This window comes from Vipera ursinii, assembly GCF_947247035.1.
Source record: "Vipera ursinii genome assembly, chromosome: 3".
Lineage (NCBI taxonomy): Eukaryota > Metazoa > Chordata > Lepidosauria > Squamata > Viperidae > Vipera > Vipera ursinii.
Window position 1 is genome coordinate 93101585 of NC_139516.1, and position 18534 is coordinate 93120118.

The 18534-nt window shown below is 35.6% G+C and overlaps 1 protein-coding gene across 2 annotated transcripts in view; it reads right to left on the minus strand.

Moving 5' to 3' along the window:
• Positions 1–1646: 1646 nt before the first annotated feature.
• NEK7 (NIMA related kinase 7) overlaps positions 1647–18534 on the minus strand; it is a 78580-nt gene continuing 61692 nt past the window's right edge. For both annotated transcript variants that reach the window (XM_083359932.1, XM_083359931.1), the window contains 2 exons: positions 14946–15059; positions 1647–6277 (listed from right to left, as the gene is read on the minus strand). In XM_083359932.1, coding sequence (XP_083216058.1) covers positions 6167–6277; positions 14946–15059 — 225 coding nt within the window. In that variant the 3' untranslated portion in view covers positions 1647–6166. The remainder of the gene's footprint in view (positions 6278–14945; positions 15060–18534) is intronic.

The following is an 18534-nucleotide window of genomic DNA, read 5'->3' on the forward strand; positions in this document are numbered from 1 at the left end:
ACAAGAGTTGATATAGCTGCTTATTTTATTTTTCATAGCCAATAATTTTATAATCTGCTGATTTTATTAATCATATAATATAGCTCATTTATACTCAGTTTAAGACTTACATATGAAGTGGCAAACTGTGTGTGTGCACGCGCATGCGTGCATTTATGAGTGATAGTTATCTGGAGCTGTTTATTCTATAAAAATAATGATCATTAGAAGACCCCAAGTTAATTAGCATTGCAAGAAATTTCTGGAAACAGGTCATCCTCAACATATGACAATTGAGGCCAAATTTTAGTTGCTAAGCAAGTCATCTGGTGAGGTTTTCAGTGATATTGTAACTTTGAACTGTCACTAAATGAACTGTTGTAAGTTGAGGACGACCTGTTTTCTAGTACTTATAGCAATAGCACTTAGACTTATATACCGCTTCATAGTACTTTACACTCCTCTCTAAGTGGTTTATAGAGTCAGCATATTGCCCCAACAATCTGGGTCCTCATTTTACCGACCTTGGAAGGATGGAAGGCCAAATCAACCTCAAGCCCCATCAAGATTTATATCGATATATTTACTGTATGCATATGTGTGAGAGAGTATATACACAATATATATTTTAGCCCAACATTTATACTATGGGGGGTGGGGGGGAAACGGCAGCGATGGCAGGGTGATCTGCATGGCAGGTGGGAGGGAAACCTGCCCCACTTGTTTCACGGCCACATTCGGCCGAGCCGCATTACAGCAGCATTGGGTCCAATACGCGAGGCAGCAAACAGCTGTATCACGCTGAAACTGGCCGTTTGCCACCTCCTGCCCAATGGTGCTGGCATGAGACTGCGGAACAAGCCGGGTGACAGTAAGAAACCAGTATACCAGTTCCTTGCCTCCGCCTGGCTTGTTCTGTAGCCTCATGGCAGCCACATTGGGTGTGGTGTGTGAGGCGGTAAGCAGCCATGTCGTGCCAAAACTGAGGGGCCATCAGGCTGTGGCTGCTGATGGACACAGTTGGTCCCCATGCACTCGCTGTGTGTGGGAGGCCAATGGTGTCAGGTAGCAGTCGCCCCGGCCCCGGCCTCGCCTTGCCTTATGGTAATGTCACCCCTGCCCTGCCCCCCTGCCTTGCCTCACCTCGCCCCACAGGATGAGCCTCCTGCCCATCTCACCCAGCAGAGACCCCCCTGGATCTCCCCCAACCCTGCTTGGCACCCACAGGCGTTTCTCTCCACGTGCAACATCAAGGTAGCCACATCCACCCAGTCTTCCGTGACCACCGCAGCCACACCCATCCAATGGGCCATGCCCACCCAATGGGCCACGCCCACCTGCACCTGATGATACATAAGTGGGTTTTGGGTTGCAATTTGGGCACTCAGTCTTTAAAAGGTTTGCCATCACTGGTATAACCAATTAAAAATACATTGATGTAGCTTACAATGCTCAATGATTACTTTACAGCACAAACTGGAACACTAATTCATAGAATAGGATAATAGGTGCATGATGCAGCCTTTGCTTTCCTGTTCTACTGTATTTTTCAGTATATAGAACTGCATGCAAAAATTATTTTCTTGTGCTAGAGAAATATAGCATTAATATTTAATAACTCTTACGATTATAGAAACAGAAATTTAAACATGCAAGGTATTGGGATATTACATTCTGATTAAGGGTGAACCTTAGGAGAACATAACCTATTCTCTATTCTCTAAAAACTGCAAATAAAAATGCTTAATTTTCACATCATCATCATATCAACATAAGCATTCTTCAAACCTAGGCATGTCTGAAAGAAAATAAATGTAGGTGGGTTTATTTTACCATATATTTTATCTGTGTGTTTTTATATTAAGATATGGTACAACATAAAATTCCGAATACTGAGTACAATCATTGTGCAAGAGCAGATTTAGAAATCAAACACAACACAAATATTCATAAAGCCACAAATATTACCGTACATTACTGGATATCAAACCATGCATATTAAGTCTTGTTTTGTTTAGGATATAGAATAGAAGCAAACAGCTTGGTTAAAATAAATACAGCAAATGTATTAACAGTTCCCATACATGGAATCTAAAAAGAAATATTAAGGCATTTGTTACCTAGCAATTGCTAACTATGTAAAACGGTTTAGCTTGGAGAGAGTTGGGCTACCCGATTTCCGCTGTAAAAAATCAACATTACTAGACAGTAGCTGAACAATACAGAAAAATGCTTTTTGCTGCCATCTGGTAGTTACCAGATATATGCAACCCAGATACAGTACTGCAATGATGAAGAGAACTTGAGTAAGTTGTTTTCCTGGGTCTTGCCCTGTTGATCTTGGACTAGAACTTAAGAGTAGATCTTCCAAGAATGAAGGTCCAGAGGCAGAAATGGCCCAGCTGCCCTCCTCCTGCCTTATACTGTCAAGAACCTGAGTTCCTTTTTGGCCTCTTATGCAAGTTACCACTTTTTATTATTTGAGTGAGATCGAACAGGTGGTTGACATACACCCCCCCCCCAACATACACGCCTCCCTATCAAATCAAGATATTAAGAAATTTATTTTGTATTCCAAAGCATCAATAATAGTTCAAGGTAGTAAAAGTTAATGGTTCTTGCACTGCTCTAGCACAGTTTGATGGATTCTTCCCTTAGCAAAGCATTATGATCCAATGATGGCTTTAGAAGATCCTACACTGCCAGTCTAATATAGCTGACTGTGGACAATCAGAGTTGTAGTCCAATATGTTTGGAGATAACTCTTCTCAGTATATCAGTGTTCTGGATGGAACTTCATTATTTACTGCAATGAATGAAAGGGATTTCTGTGCCACCGAACCGTGACTTGATTTTATACAAAGGGATGGTACTAGGGAGGAGAAGGAATTATCCTGATCATGATTTAAGGATAATCCTTAAAAATAAAAGGATTATCTTGATCTTGGTTTTGCCAGTATGTAGTGGGATTGGGGCAAACTTGCTCTTTTTAACAAGCCTTAAACCCATCCAATATGTCTGATGATAACAGAAGATATATGAAACCAGTAACTTTTTCATACTTATGCAATTAATTTACACACTCAGTCCACATCTTTATTAGCAACATCAGAAAGTTTTACAAATATGTCTTTGGTTTTCATTGGAATTAATGTCATAATTATTCCCAATATTTATTTTTAGAAGCAATTCCCCAAAGTATTTTGTGTAAGGTAGCGATACATGCGCATGTGGGCATGCGCGCACACTCACACACACAAAAATTAGTGCCACGTACTTGGAGTGAATTCAGTAAAATTCTGTTTCAAATATGCAATGTCAGAAGGCCACATGAAGATTATGCTACTTTCAATGCTACAGCTTCTCTTCAATGGGGAAAAAATACAGTATTCTGAAGTATTTTTGCATAGGAAAGCATGAATGTTGTGGTGGGAACAAGGGCCTGGGATATTATTTTAGTCACTGTTTTAACAAATATTAGGTTAGTTTTATCCATAGCCAAAAAAAAGTTTAAGAATCTTACAGACATTAGCATTTTTCATTTTCTTTGAATTTCCTGTGAAGTCAAACATGTGCTAAGGGAGAAGGCAGAATTTCAAGTTTCTCCCTCATGGCTTCTATGACTACATGCTGTACTAAAGTTTTAACTATACTCCAAATATTACTGGAGATAGAAATTAAAATCACATTAACATAAGCTGATGCAACCAAAAGCATGAGTTCCATATCTGTCCAATTAGTGACCATCAGACCTCATTATTCCCACTAATCATGTATTAAAAAATCCTGATTAAAAAAAATCAGTCACCTAGTTAAGGTAGAACAGCAGGAGCAGAAAAATGGACAATGCTGCTAAACATTTGAAAGACAGATGGCATGTATCTTGTTTTACTTAGATCAGGGGTGTCAAACTCAATTTCATTGAGGGCCACATCAAGCATTGCAGTTGCCCTCAGGGGGCCGGGTGGGCGTGGCCTACTGGGTGGGTGTGGCTAGAGTGCGTATGGCCTACTGGGTGGGCATGGCCAGCTCTACATAGTTCTCATCAAGGGTGCCTATGGGGGCCTGAGCAGGAGTGGGACAGATCTGAGGGTCTCTGGCAAAAGGAGGGTCTCTGGGCCAGGGCCAAGGCAGTGGGGGCCGTTCCCTCACTGTTTCCAGGATGGCTTCGTGGGCCACATGAAACCACTTCGCGGGCCGGATCTGGCCCCCGGGCCTTGTGTTTGACATGTCTGACTTAGATCATTGCAAGGAGGATAGAACAGGGCTGGCTGTAATCATGAAATGACACATATTTTATAGTCATGAATGTGACTGAAATAAATGGTGAATTGGCACTAATCTGTTAAGATTAATATTCACAATGAAAGATTGAAAACTTTCTTTTTTTCATTACCCCTTTCTTATTATATTATGGATTTCAACTCTATATGTTGAGAACTTCAGAGTAAAGTCTGGGAGACACTATCTTAGGGAAGCCATGTTTATGATCTTCAATATCTTAAATAATCAAACCTTTATCTACATAATTTCCTGATATCAAAAATTAATATTCTTCCCTTTCATGATAGAATACTATCTGTTGCTTTATTGATCTATTTCATTTCAGGTAATTCTAACAAAAACATCACCAATTCAAAACTTCTTTTTTTTTAGTTCCAGCCAACTATTATTGTCTTTTAAATTAATAAAGGATTTTCAAAGCAGATACCTTCACTGTAATAGATAATTCATATCAAATCCTGCCCAGCAGTTACCTATTGCCATAAGTCTTAACCACAGTTATAACTTTATCATTAGGCTCCAATTGCATAAACAAACATACATAATGGCCTCCATTCAACATTATGAGTCACAGCATATGGAGATATTATCCTATGTAAATCATTTGAAGGATCTTCCAAATGACTGTAATTTATTTTAAGTGTCCCTCATATTTCAAATATCTTGGGATTATTTTCCCACACAACGCCTTTTGCGACTTCTGTAATATTTTCTATAACCACCCAAGCATCAGAGTACCAAAGTAACAGTAATGTAGCTTTATATTATTTCAGCAATGGCTGGATGTTACTATGAAGAAACTACATTTCACGGCTTGGTTCATCCAATGTGTAGGAAATACTGTTCTTTAAAGCAAATTTCTTTTAAACCCCAATCTCTTAGGTTCTTGGAGTCAAAGTTAAGTTCTCTAACTAGTGCACTAATTGTATGTTTAGCAATGTAATACTGACATAAAAACTAATTTATAACTGGAGCTTACCCTTAGTAGCTACAGATTTGGAGAATGGTCACACTACAGCTACAAACCTGAACCTTAGGGCAGTAGAACAAGCTGACTTGGGAGACATTAAGTGCTTCTTTCTATTTAAGCCGTCTGTCAGAGAGATAGCAGAGAAAACCTGTGGTACAAATGAAGAAGGGAATTGGACCAGGTGATCTCAACATCCCTTCTAACCTGGTGACTGATTCTAACTCCTAGACATTGTGCAAATTCTCTCTGTTGTTGAAATCAAAGTTAGGGATTAGGGTTATAATACAGTACAAGACTAGACAACAAACAATTTGACTAGATTTCTTTTCCTTTGTTTCCCCAGTGTGGGACAATATGCCAAAAAACAATGAAAAAGCCACATAATGTCGAATAAATATACATTTTTTTGACAAACAAAACTATACATTATTTTTTAAAAAATATTTTTTTTAAAATTCCTGGGAGAAGGGTAGAAAGAAAACCAACAATAAATTTACTAATTAATAATAAATTCAGTACTTATGTTTTCATCATATTCATATCCATAAATTATTACAACATTCAAGATTTAAAAATTTTGCGTGTAGGAATTAAAGAGTTATCTTCCTATTAAAAACCTGCAACTCAGACATGTTATACAAAAGCTAAAACTATATAACAATGTTTCCCCTTTATTCAATAATTGTATAGTATATAAATGAATTGCAATTACTCTAATTTGTAACAGTTTACCTATGTTCAAAACTATTTCATACCTTAAAATTTAAAAATATAAGTAGTCTTTACTTCTAAATTCTATAACAAAGGTGTGACTATATTCTTGGCACATAAGTAAATTTAAAGCAATAGACAATAATAAAAAAATTGGGGAGAAAGTATATCAATGTTTAAATGTTCACAACTTGTTTTTGTTCCTCATACAGGGCAAGTCTTTTAGCTGGTAGCTGTGCGGGCGTGCATGCGTTTTGCTACATCATAAACATAGGCTATATCTGGTCGTTTCTCTGGATCTGGGTTGATGCAGATGTTAACTAATTGTCGGAGCTAGAAAAAAAAGAGAAAAAAACAGCATATAAAGAAGAAAGAATTAAAAAGAAAAGAAAAATACTCCTGTAGACAAAATTATGAGAGTGCTTTTGTACTAGAAGTTCAATGCAAGTTATAAATGCTGGGGGGAAAAAGCAAGGCAGTAACACTTAAATATGTGTTTTCTTATAAAAACAGTATTCTTTAAACCACTGCATTTCCTTTTATATAATTCTTTACATACTTTTAATCACAGTAGTTTTGCAGGACTCCAGGCTATATTTAATAGTACAAATCACCTATTATATATCTAAGTACAAGATATATAAAATGGCCACACTGGACAGCAGGATGCTTAATGATGTTTCCATGATGGATTTTTCACTAATCTTAAAGTTGCTTAAAACTATTATGGAAAGAAACTGGGTTCTCTTTTCAGTGACTTTGCAGAGAGCTGAGAAATGCCTGCATGGAATGGAAATATTGTCATGGTTTCTAAGACTTGCTATGCAGAAAGGAAAGACACATTATAAAATGAATATTTTAGGCTACAAATCTATTTGTCTAAAACCACTGAAATCAACAGAAACACTGTTCACTCTTTGGTTTAATATGTAATGATAGCATCCAATCTTGAATTTTATTTTAGATGTGCAAAATTAGTACATTTTTTCCCACAAAATGGACTCTTTCCCCCTCTTTTCTGTTTTCAGTATAATAAAGCAGCAAGGAAAGTATGCAAAGTATGCTTAGAAAACATATTCAGTAAATAAAAAATTATAAAAGAGAGCACTGTTAAAACAAATTATATAACAGGAGCATTCATTCTTCTAATTGTTCATCTGCTAGTATTTCCAGGTTACTGCAGTCCTAGATCACAGGAGGCTTACAATATGACATACAGTAGAACAATTATATTTTGATCTAATAATAAAAAAATCTCCTTCAGCAACATCAGCATATCACCAAATAACACTGGAGCATTTAATAATATTCTTGAATATCAATAGAAGATAGTGATCCTAATTTTAGACTGATTTCAGAACGAGGAAGCCATTAGCTTCTGATACCCACCCTTTATCTTCCAGAGAGTAAACACAAAGACAGCAGCATACCATCCCAGCCAGTCCATACTTGGAACAGACCAGATTTACCTACGTAGGACTCAAGACTTGTACAGTTTATACATAAAATCAGCATCATCATTTCATATGCTGCCCAATTCCCTTGACTTGTACCTGGAAACAAATTGCAACCAGTGTATTTCCAGCATCAAGACATTAACCAGACTTAAAGGCTCTTACCCATTAAACACACAGACAGCTGCAACAGTGCAGCTGCAACTTTTGAGTGGCTTTCAAGTACAACCCTATGTAGATTGAATTACAGTAGTTCAAGCATGAAAGTGACAAGGGCATGAACAACTGTTGCCAGTGCATCAATAGCAAGCATGCATAACACAACACCATTCCCAGCATTCCACAGAGTTCTTAGCAGTAACTCTTCAAGCACTGCAAAGATAGATAGCATATGATTCTGAAAGTCTAACATGACTAACAAAAACCTCTGCTTTTCAGTTACTTCTCAAAGTCAAGCTGGCAAAGGAGGCAACGTATTGCTTAGGTTGTTACAGAATAATGTGAGACCCTCAATTAGTTCAACTAGCTCCAGAAAGCCAGTTATTCTTTCTGCATTTCCATAGAACTGATTTAAAGAAATATATACTGTGGACCTCGTCAAAGAAGAATGTTAATGTATGCAAGACAGAAAATATATAATTAAAATGTATCGTACATTATTAAATACCGTATTTACTAATGAAAATGCTTCTACTGTATTTCAGTAACATCTGTACTGTAGTCAAACTTTCAGCTAAAGTTTAAGGGAAGGAATATGCATACAGACACATATTCTTAATACTGTTTTCTGATCAAAATATTATCCATGCTCATTTACTGGAACAAAAAAGAGGGAACAGAAACGATATAATCTAATTTTGTTCCTTTTCTGAATATTGACCTTGGGTTTGAAAACAAAAGGGTAGAATGAGGTAGATATCACGCATTTTAATAGCTGTGATTGGGGAGAAGGGCCTGTAGGTTTGATTTAAATCTTTCTAAGTAAGATCTCTGAAAGCCTTGTCAGAATATGAGCATTTGCACTGTACTCTATGAACATCACTATGACCTTGAAGCATAAGAAGGCATGTTGAAAGACCATGATTTCTTACCCAATAGTCCAGTAGCATGAACAAGCCCACATCGTTCTAAAAACTGCCAAGAAGCTATTCTATTAACATGGAGCTTATGGCATCATTTGTATATGGCTGCCTTCGAAAACAGTAATTTGAATTGGGCTGAGTTAGAGAAGTCAGGATGGCTGCTTATTTCCCTTAACCTGTTCTGTGAACGTTGCTCAGTGACAGTATTTTGTCTGAAGCTTAACCAGTTGGTGGGACAAATTTCTTTTTTACATTAACAGCAGGTTTGTCAGTCTCCAAGAGAGAGAGAAAGGGAGACAGAGTAAGAAAATCTCCCCTAGGTCACAAAGGAGGACTAAAGTACCCTGGCCATGACACCAGCAAACAAGTTAACGGAAATCTCCTATAAAAGTACCAAAAAAACCCAAACAGGCATGCTCATTCTGGCAAGGATACTCAATGTATTACTCATTATGAAATAGTGATTAAAGAGTAAACAAAGGCTTTAGTAGAAGCACTGTCAAGTGATAGATATGGGAAAAACCACAAATACTGGGAGAGTGGACAGGAGCTTCTCAGAAAGGGATCTCACGGTTGTATGGCGAACAGTTTGGAATGTCAGCCCTGTGCACAGAAGCAGTACAAAAGATAAATTTCATATCATTACATATATTTCAGTTCTGTCATTTTCCTTTCCTAAATTTTAATAAAAAATCCTAAGGTTATACTTTTTTTTTACTTTTCCAAAAAATCCAAATTGAACTTTTCCAATTTCCATATGGCTTCATTGACCTCTTTTTCCCTTTGTGGAATTTGTTTGAAACGTTTAGTGACTGTGGTTAGGAAGTAGGAGTTTTGGCTTTACACATGCAGGGGAGAAGCATCATTTATTTTTATTTATTTTTTTAATTCCATTTTATATCCCGCCCTTCTCCAAAGACTCAGGGCGGCTTACAAGCTTAGCAGTGATACCTTGGTTTAACCAGTCTGAATCTAGTGATGGTTTGGGAGTCTTTTCTAGATATAATAGAAATTAGCACAATTCTGAACCGATGCCCTAAATTGTTACTGCTTTGTCAAAATTAGATTATTATTTTTTTTTGCTATGGTTTCAATGGCATCCGGAGGCAATATGAAAGTATTTTTAAAAATATATCTCTGATTATATAAGCGGAATTCAAAATTTAAAAATACAGTACTATCAATAGATTTGGACAGATTACTATATAAGGAGCCTAATTGAAATAGAGCAACTGAAGTGAAATCATATTTTTGCAACAGATATTTTATAACATAGTTTATATTAGATTTTAGGAAATTCAATGCACTGATATGGAGGCTTATTTTATAAAACATCTCTCTCTGATATGGAGGCTTATTTTATAAAACATCTCTCTCATTTCTAACTTTATTTGAACAAGTATTTTGCCTCCACAATTTCTATTCCAAAGACTATTTAAAAATACTGTAGGGACTACATATATTAATTTATGAGAGCCAGGAAAACTGCAGGGTATAGTCTAGGGCAGTCACCAGTATTGAACACTGACTTAAAGGTATCAACCCCCCAACCCCCCCAACTTAAATCCTTATTTTCCCATTTTGTTACTGTTAAAATTAATTTAAATATTAATTGCATAATATTACAAGATTCATTATCTAAATATTTTAGTTAATAAGATGCATCTTTTTTATTAATTAAAATTAGGTAATGAATCATGTAACATTATGCAATTACTGTATTATTTAATTTAAAAATTAACTCTCAACTCTTCCTTTCAGTTTGCATATAATAAATAAAAGAGGAAAGAATTGTAAATAAAACTGCCAATATCATATAAACATCTATTTGTGAAATGTATTTAAATACTGTATATACCTGCAGTCAAAATATAAAAATGCCCTCAGAGGAAATGGAATTTTCACATACTTAATCAATGCATTATGATGGAATTTTAGTAAGCATTAAATACCTTGGAGAATCTTATTTTATATAGATTCACATTAAATATATTCCAATTTGATTCACATTTCATGGGGTATAATATTTTGTTTTGAAAATTGAGCACTCCAGTTCATAGAGTCAACGCTCAAGAGGGAAACTATATGCTAAAGAGGAACTGAAAATAAAAAGGATTGGAAATAAAATTCATAGTAATTAATTCCACTTAAAACTGGAAGAGGTATAAATATATGTAGTTTTGACACACATATGTTCAGACTTTTTAGAGTTGGAAATGATACCCAAAGGGGTAATTCTCCAGATTCTATTCCCCCATTCTTGATCTTTTTGTAGAGGGAAAGCATTATTATTCATCTGTCATGATACCATAATTCTTGACCAATGGATCTTAATTGTGGAAAAGCTGGAACAATGAAAGCACAGACCCAACATTTTTAGCTTATGGGCAACTGAGCATTTGCAAGAAGGACAAATCAATGTAAATACAGTTGGAAGAAACAGAAATGTTTCCTTTCTATGAACTTCCCTTTCTCTCCCTCTACAATTTGAACTGTCCCCAACTTGTTGGATATTTAAATAATTCTAGGTCTAACCTGTGCCCTATACATATGGATATAAAATAACAATGATGGGCAGTTAGAATTCATGCTTTGACTGGATTTGTGCCTGCATGACCAGAAAAAGGATGAAGATAATCTAGGTTGCAAACACATGCTTCACGAAGACCAGAATAAGGAGCCTTTATGGTAACAGCCTAAGAAGCAAAAAGAAAAAATGCAAACTTTTGGGGAAGCAAACTTACTATCATCTTTTTATTTCTATATCATCATTAATGTAAAAATAAAAAAGTCTCCAAAGACAAGGGTGTCAGATTTTTCTGCTAGTAAAATTCTCATTAATGAGCTGACCTTGAGATCTAGCACATATCCCTATACTAATTTTTGGATGGTGTCTATTCATTTGCAGTCAAAGTCAGCCTTAGATCGCGTCAGTGAGCTTGCTAGAATTAGAGAGACAAATTGTATATATAAAATTACTGCCCAGAACACACATAAAACATTGGTTTGTCAATTTCTCTCCTTCCTCCTCATCAAATATTTTTAACAACAAAAAATAAAAAACAACATGCTGTCTTTGAAACCAATACAGTAATTAGGTAATTTCAGAATACTGAAATGAGACCTCCCTTTTCATCAATTAGAAGCACTCTAACTGTTCAGACATTAAAAGAAACATGGAAATTAAATGCAGTTGTCAGCCTAAGGATGTAAAGAAGTAATAGAGCTATTCACAGAAAGGGCTTCAGATAAGGAAAGGAGCAACATTATCACAGCATATTGTGCTGGCATATGAAATGAGGAGTGTTACGCGAGAGTAAGAAAGAAAAATGGGCACTCAAAGTTTTATCCAACTAGATCCTCACTTAGGAAGTATCAATTGGTTTACATGCTGGGAACTAACGTACACAGTGGTTCAAATGCTGAAAAATATCAAATGGAATAAATCTGCACTGTAGTAACTACCTACCAAAAATGGAAGTACATTAAAACAGATTTTAATTAAAAATATTTTCTTTATCTAAAAACCTTCTGTCAAAAACAGGCAGAGGTTGATGCAAAAACACATCTTTGTACATATTTCTTTGTTCTGTGACCCCTTAATTCTTCTATTCAACTGGGATGAACCTTTCAGTCTACAGAAAAGTTTAGCCTACATTTTCTCGAAGTCTTTTGGATGCTGTGGTAGATACAATACAGTCTTCTTCTGTATTACAGAGACTGTGCAAAACACAGAACATTAAAATGTACAGTTAACAGGGATTGTAACTATCCTTCTTTTAAAAAATACCAGTTTTGTTCTAAGTACAATTTTGGAACAATGAACTGTTCACAGTAATAGCACATCCTCTATTACTGAATTTTTCACTTTGTCAGGAAGTGATTTCCATACTTCTAATAGATCAGGGCTTTCCTTCTTCCAAATGTTATTGTATAGAAAAAGGGTTTTAAAACAAAGACTGTGAAAATAAAGCCCTTGTTTCTGAATAAGGGGGAAGTGCAGCCGGATATTTTTAAAATTCCCCCCTCTCCTATGTATATAATAATAATTATTGTTATTATTATTACTTCCCTTTCTGAATACCAGGGCTTCCATCAGGCCTGGACTTTGATATCTGCCCCTTGGCTGAGAATCTATATATCCAACTTCACACTTAGCTGCAGTGAAGTAGCCCTCCAGGCAGGCCGACTTCAACGAACCACTAGTGGTATCATCATTAAAATCCTGCTGAAGGTCACCATGGCAACCGCCTGCTGAGGCTTCACTGCTGCACGGCGGCATCTCCTAATCAGCTACCATGTGAAATGCAAATTCAGACAGTCTGAAAATTAGTCAAGAAGAATAGAGGATGAGGATGCAGGTACGTGAAATATTCATGCGCTTCGTGGAAAAAGGAAGACAGCATGAATGACACAACAAAGAACGGCCCCTGACATTCTTGCTATCATTTTGCATTATTGTTCACACCCTAACGTATTTCTAGGCCTCCAGTTCTGAAATTGCCTCTATGAAATGCCATATTTATATTCTGCACAATTGTCATAATTAAAAATGGCCACTGGAAAAAAAAGAGTTAATTGGAAAAGCTACATTAAGTCAACGCTGCATACACCAGCGAAGACCATCACATCCACTTCATCGTCTTCCTAGTCATCTTTAAAAGCATAGAGAACTTCACAGTCAAATTCTCCATGTAATAAAAGTGCAAATATTATACAATGATTTTTTAAAGAGATCCATAATTCATGGACCACAGTTTCTAATTAATAACTAAAATCTTTAAAAGCAATGAGATTCGGAGTTTGGAGTTATATTGTTCCCCAATTCCCTAAAGACAGTGAAATTTTACTGTTTACAAATTATGAGCATTTTATATGTATTTCTACATAGTTTAATTTACTTTTTCTGCTATTTTACTGTGTTCAAAATTTCAAAAGAAAATATGTTCATACATTTTATTTATTTATTTATTTATTTATTTTATTATATTTATATAATGGTAAAGGTTATTTCATTATATTTATACATGGTAAAGGAATCACACAAACACATAGTCATCTATGTATTAGTTACAAGAGACGTGAACATATTCATCCTTAGCAGAAATATTAACTTTTTTTTGCTGTGTGTATCTAAAGTTTTTATCCTATGACTTTGGAGGCATAACTGTTCCTCGCCAGGGCACTGCATACTAATGGACAAGAATCTCTGTAAAGAATATATTTTTCCTCTCCTCTGCAGTTACGTATGAATATACAAATAAGTACTGAATTGATTGTCAGAGAAACTGAAAGCATTTCCATTCTCTGCCACCTTTGTCCAAACAACCAACATTGCTAGAGAAGGTATGGAAAGCATACCACTGTTGCCCATTTTGTTGCAGCATGATGTGGTAGTTCCATGTACATCTCTGAATGCACACTCAGAATAACAGAATAGTAAACAGATTTATGATGATTCCTCTATATATATAAGTACATCATGTTGGAGATATGCCTTGCATTTGAAATACAATTTGTGATATATAATAAAATGAGGTTTCCAAGATTTTTCGTATGTGTGCTTTTTGTTGGTTAGGGCATCATACATACTGCAAAATTATTATTAGGGCTACACAAGGTATTTCAAAAAGGTTGGTTTGCAAAACCTTAAAACATCCAATGTATTTCAGTCAGTATCTTCAATTGTCTTCCCATACCTCTGCGTGCACAGCCACACTGCTTTGTTCATTGTCCCACTGAGATAACCAAGGTAAATCTTTGAAACAGCCATGCTGAGCTTTTCAGATGACACAGTTGCTTTAATGCTTCAAGGAATTCTTGCTTGCAACAATGCACTTAATGGTGTTCATAAAGCATCCCTCTCAAATACTATGCACAGTTCTAGTCATTACTCCTGAACAGAGCATAACTACTTTCTCATCACATCCATGTAGGCACTTAGATCACAGTAAACTGAGGGAGTTTCATTCTTTCACAATGTCTTCAAAAGGGTAAATAAGAAACCACAGGATATATCATTCAGAAGATATTCTATATAGCTGAAAATCAGAAATTCATGTTGTTCACCGTGGTGTAACCAATCTAAGCAAAGAGGATTTCAGGGTTAACTGCACTCAGTTTAAGCAATTTTCCCCTTATAACTTGGAATTTTAATGCCTTGCACAGAGTTGCAACTATAAAGAAAGCACAAGCAGAAGATATAAAAAATACTATGTAGAACATTACAGCAGTTCTTTCAAAACCATGGCACATTTAAGGTTCACATTTGCAGCCATATTTAAAAAGCATTTTTTTATAAGTTCGGCTTCCAGGAAGAAACCAAGTCCTCTCACATTGAAATTAATGAGAGCTGTGCAAGAAAATCCCAGCTATGGGAAACTGCATGCCACATCCTAGGAGAAATAGGATGCTTTTAAAAAGTAAAGCAAGTTCAAACAGCCCACCAAAAAGGAAGTTACTTACTTCTTCCGAGTAGTGGTCTGACGGAAGGGGTGGATAATCACATTGTTCTATCTTTTTACATAAAGAATACAAGTTCATTTTGTCACCATAGAAGGGGCTTTGCAATGCAGCCATCTGTGTGGAGTAATAAAAAGGATATACTTTTACACTGGGGTGGCAGAGAAGACTCAAATACAGAGGCTTGGCTTTATTTTTTTAAAAAATCCCAGTTTAAATTAGAGGCAAATACTTATTCTCTCTCTATGCTATTGGTTTGAGTCACTTACTTCTTACATCTGACGTTCAGCATATTGGATTAGATCATTTCTACAGCATTACACTCAGCTAACATTCCTGTTGCATAAATTAACTGAAATTTCTTATGTACCCAGAACATTATACCCAAATTTTGATTAATATAGTATTTTCTCTATATAAAAAACCAAAAACCATTTACAATCACCTATACCATGAAGTTTCAATTAGAAATCAGAGGAGCTTTGGTAGAATTCACCTAGCTTACAAAGGCTCTGATTTTGTTTTTCTCTGACAAATTTTATGCTCCCTGTGACACACCTTGTATCATGAAAACTATCATATTCTAAATTACAAATTTTCACTTGGCAGATAGAATTATATTCAAAACCAAAAGATGTTTTCTGCATCATGGATGTATTTGTTCTATGTTTCATTTAAATATTCTTCTTTAAAAGTTATGGGAACTATGAATAAATATTAATCCAAGCTATAAACAATAATAAGCAGTAAAATGAATAAGTTTATTATTTAAAATGAGTGGGGATAAATAGAAATATTTCTGCATGCTCCACTTTCTTCTGTTTGGCTATTTTTTGCCTATAGTCTTGGTCACTTTTCAACTGGTAAGGACATTTCTGAAGGCTGTAAAAGCCATCAACTGATATGTACTGAAAAATATTAAAAATATAAGTAGTCATCCATCAATTTAAGACTTTATTTTCTGCAACTATCAAGAAGCACTTCGTTGTTCACAGAAGACAAGGAATGCAATTCCCTGCAAAGAACTGTTTGCTCTAAAATTAAACATATGCACTGTAAGGTCTGTTTAAGGTCTGTTTAAGTCATATTTCTAGTATTTTTCTAATAAAGCATTTAATCTATTGAAGCGGTCCATTTTGCAAACATGATCCCGGTTTTACCCCCAAAACTCCATATATTTGGTATAATTATTTTTAAAATGTTGGAACTATTATCATTAGTGTCTCCACTGCTTATTTTAAAATGTTATTGCTTGGCTTTTCAAAAGCAAACAAAAAGTGCACCATACTGCTAAACTTCAAGAGATTTGTACAGAAATGTTCACATTGCCTCTGAAAGCCTTTAAATCTCTGAACCACAGCAGCATGAGCATTGCTCAAAGTGCAGCACTGCCCCAAAGTCAGTCACCCTTTTCTATATGTGCTAATAAGTTTGATTTTGGAAGGACAATGTGTACATTCCCCAGACAGGCAAAGTGTGTGTGAAACACGCTAGTCCATGCTGAGCTACTCAGTGAGCTTCAGCAGGGACAGGACAAGCTGAAAATGGCTCTCATCTGTCTTGTGGTCTTTGAGACAAGAGCATTAACTCCTTCACGACCAAAAAAGGATTCTCATTTTGATAGAGGTGCATAAAGGAATAAAGGAAACAAAAATGAAGAACTAATTAAATTTATAGCAAGAAGATCAAAATTGGATATCATAATTGATGAAAACTAAAGGTTTGAGACTATCAAGGAAAACAATGATTTCCAATTGTATTGCTGCCATAATATTAAATCTTGAAACCACCTAATTCATGCAGTGTATTTTATTTCAGTGCAATTAAATACAGAATTAGAAAGTTTCACCACCCAATCAGCATGCATGCACAATTGCAAAATAAACACAGAGATACTCAGCATGGTATAAAACACGTTCATTAAAAAGTAGTTCTGTTTCAATGCTTTAAAAAAGAGAGAGAGAAAAAATGAAAAGGGGGGGGGGAGAGAAAGCTGAATGTCCCCTAAGGAGTTAAAACAGGACTACTATATTTTCATGCATCTCCTGCTTTGACAGATGAAAAATGTCAACTGTCCTGTTTTTATTTTCAAGCTTTTGCACTATTCATCTGGTTCATTAGTGCATCTTGCTGCTGCCCCTGACAGCTGCTCGCCCTCTCCTCCCAGCAGCTGAATTTTTCAGGCTAATTTGATCCTCCACACTGAGACGATCGCTAGAATGATTGACTTGCTCCCTGACCTCCAGGGTCTGACTTTCCTGATTAGTATTCTAGGGGTGTCTGAGGGACGAAAGCCCACTGTCTGTCTTCAGGGCTGGTGGCAATGCTCTCCCCCACCACCTCACTCGCTCATTCTCTTTTTGGGGAGGTGGGGAGGGAGGAAACTGTAAGCCACCAACCTACGACCCTGTAAGGATGCAATTACTGTGCTGAACAATAAAGAAAATGTGTAATATCTACTTTTTCATGTAAAGGTCCATGTAGTGGAAGCATGGCATGTTGATTTTAATTAGTAAAGTCTACCTTGTTGCATATCAATTAACACAGGGTGATTAGAGTGTTTTGAATTGTTTTTTAAGCATTTCCAGAATATTTGAAAGTCTAATTTTCTGACTGTAAAATTAACCTTCAACAAAAACAAAAAAGGTAAGTAGTTAAGGAAAGAGAGCAATTTTTAACAGACTGTAAAACCAGCCTTCTCCAATCTGGTGTCTTCCAGATGTTGTAACTTCAACTTCTAGAATTCCCAAGCTGCAACACTGGGCATTGCATTCTGGACACATCTGGAAGGCAGCAGGTTGAAGAAATGCTATATCATAGAACAGCAGTGAATAGAAACCACACTTAATTTTAGATTCAGCTAAAGTCCAACCAGACTGAAAGATATTAACATTCAAATAAAATATTGGCTGAAGAATTATTTACGGGGAAGCTATGTAATCTTTTAGGAAAATCTCATGAATATGCAAAAAAAATCTTATTGCCAATTTGAAAATAATATAAACCAATGGAACTAATAATATAAGTAACTTAGAAATCCTTAAATGCACTTTATGTTGAATATATTGAGCAAGTCAAGAGTAAATTTCATTATTAAATTTGTACCATAATTAAATTGCTAAGCACATTGATTTGTGCTTCTTAGATTGTAAGCCGCCCTGAGTCTTCGGAGAAGGGCGGGATATAAATGGGATAAAAAATATTGCAGTATTCATGCTTTTCAACCCTCCTATTATTGGAGCTATATTGAGAAAAATCTTACTGTTCTGTAAAGTGCCCTACAATTATTTAATTTTTATTACAAAACTAAAGGTCCACAAATTCCTGTTTTTTTACAGAAACAATGGCTGAGTAAAAACTGAGGGAGTGAAATAAAATTATGGCCACTTATAATGTAAGATAACATTCCTTTACCATGTTGCTTCACAATATGCCATTAATGTGCCCCAATCCTTAATTTGTTTGCTAAATTTTAAGGAAAGTAGAAAATTAAATTCTTTAAAACATGATCTTATTACATAATTATAATTATCTGTCAAAAATTAGGTAACATGGCAACTGTGAGAAAGAAAAGAATAATGTAAATACAAAT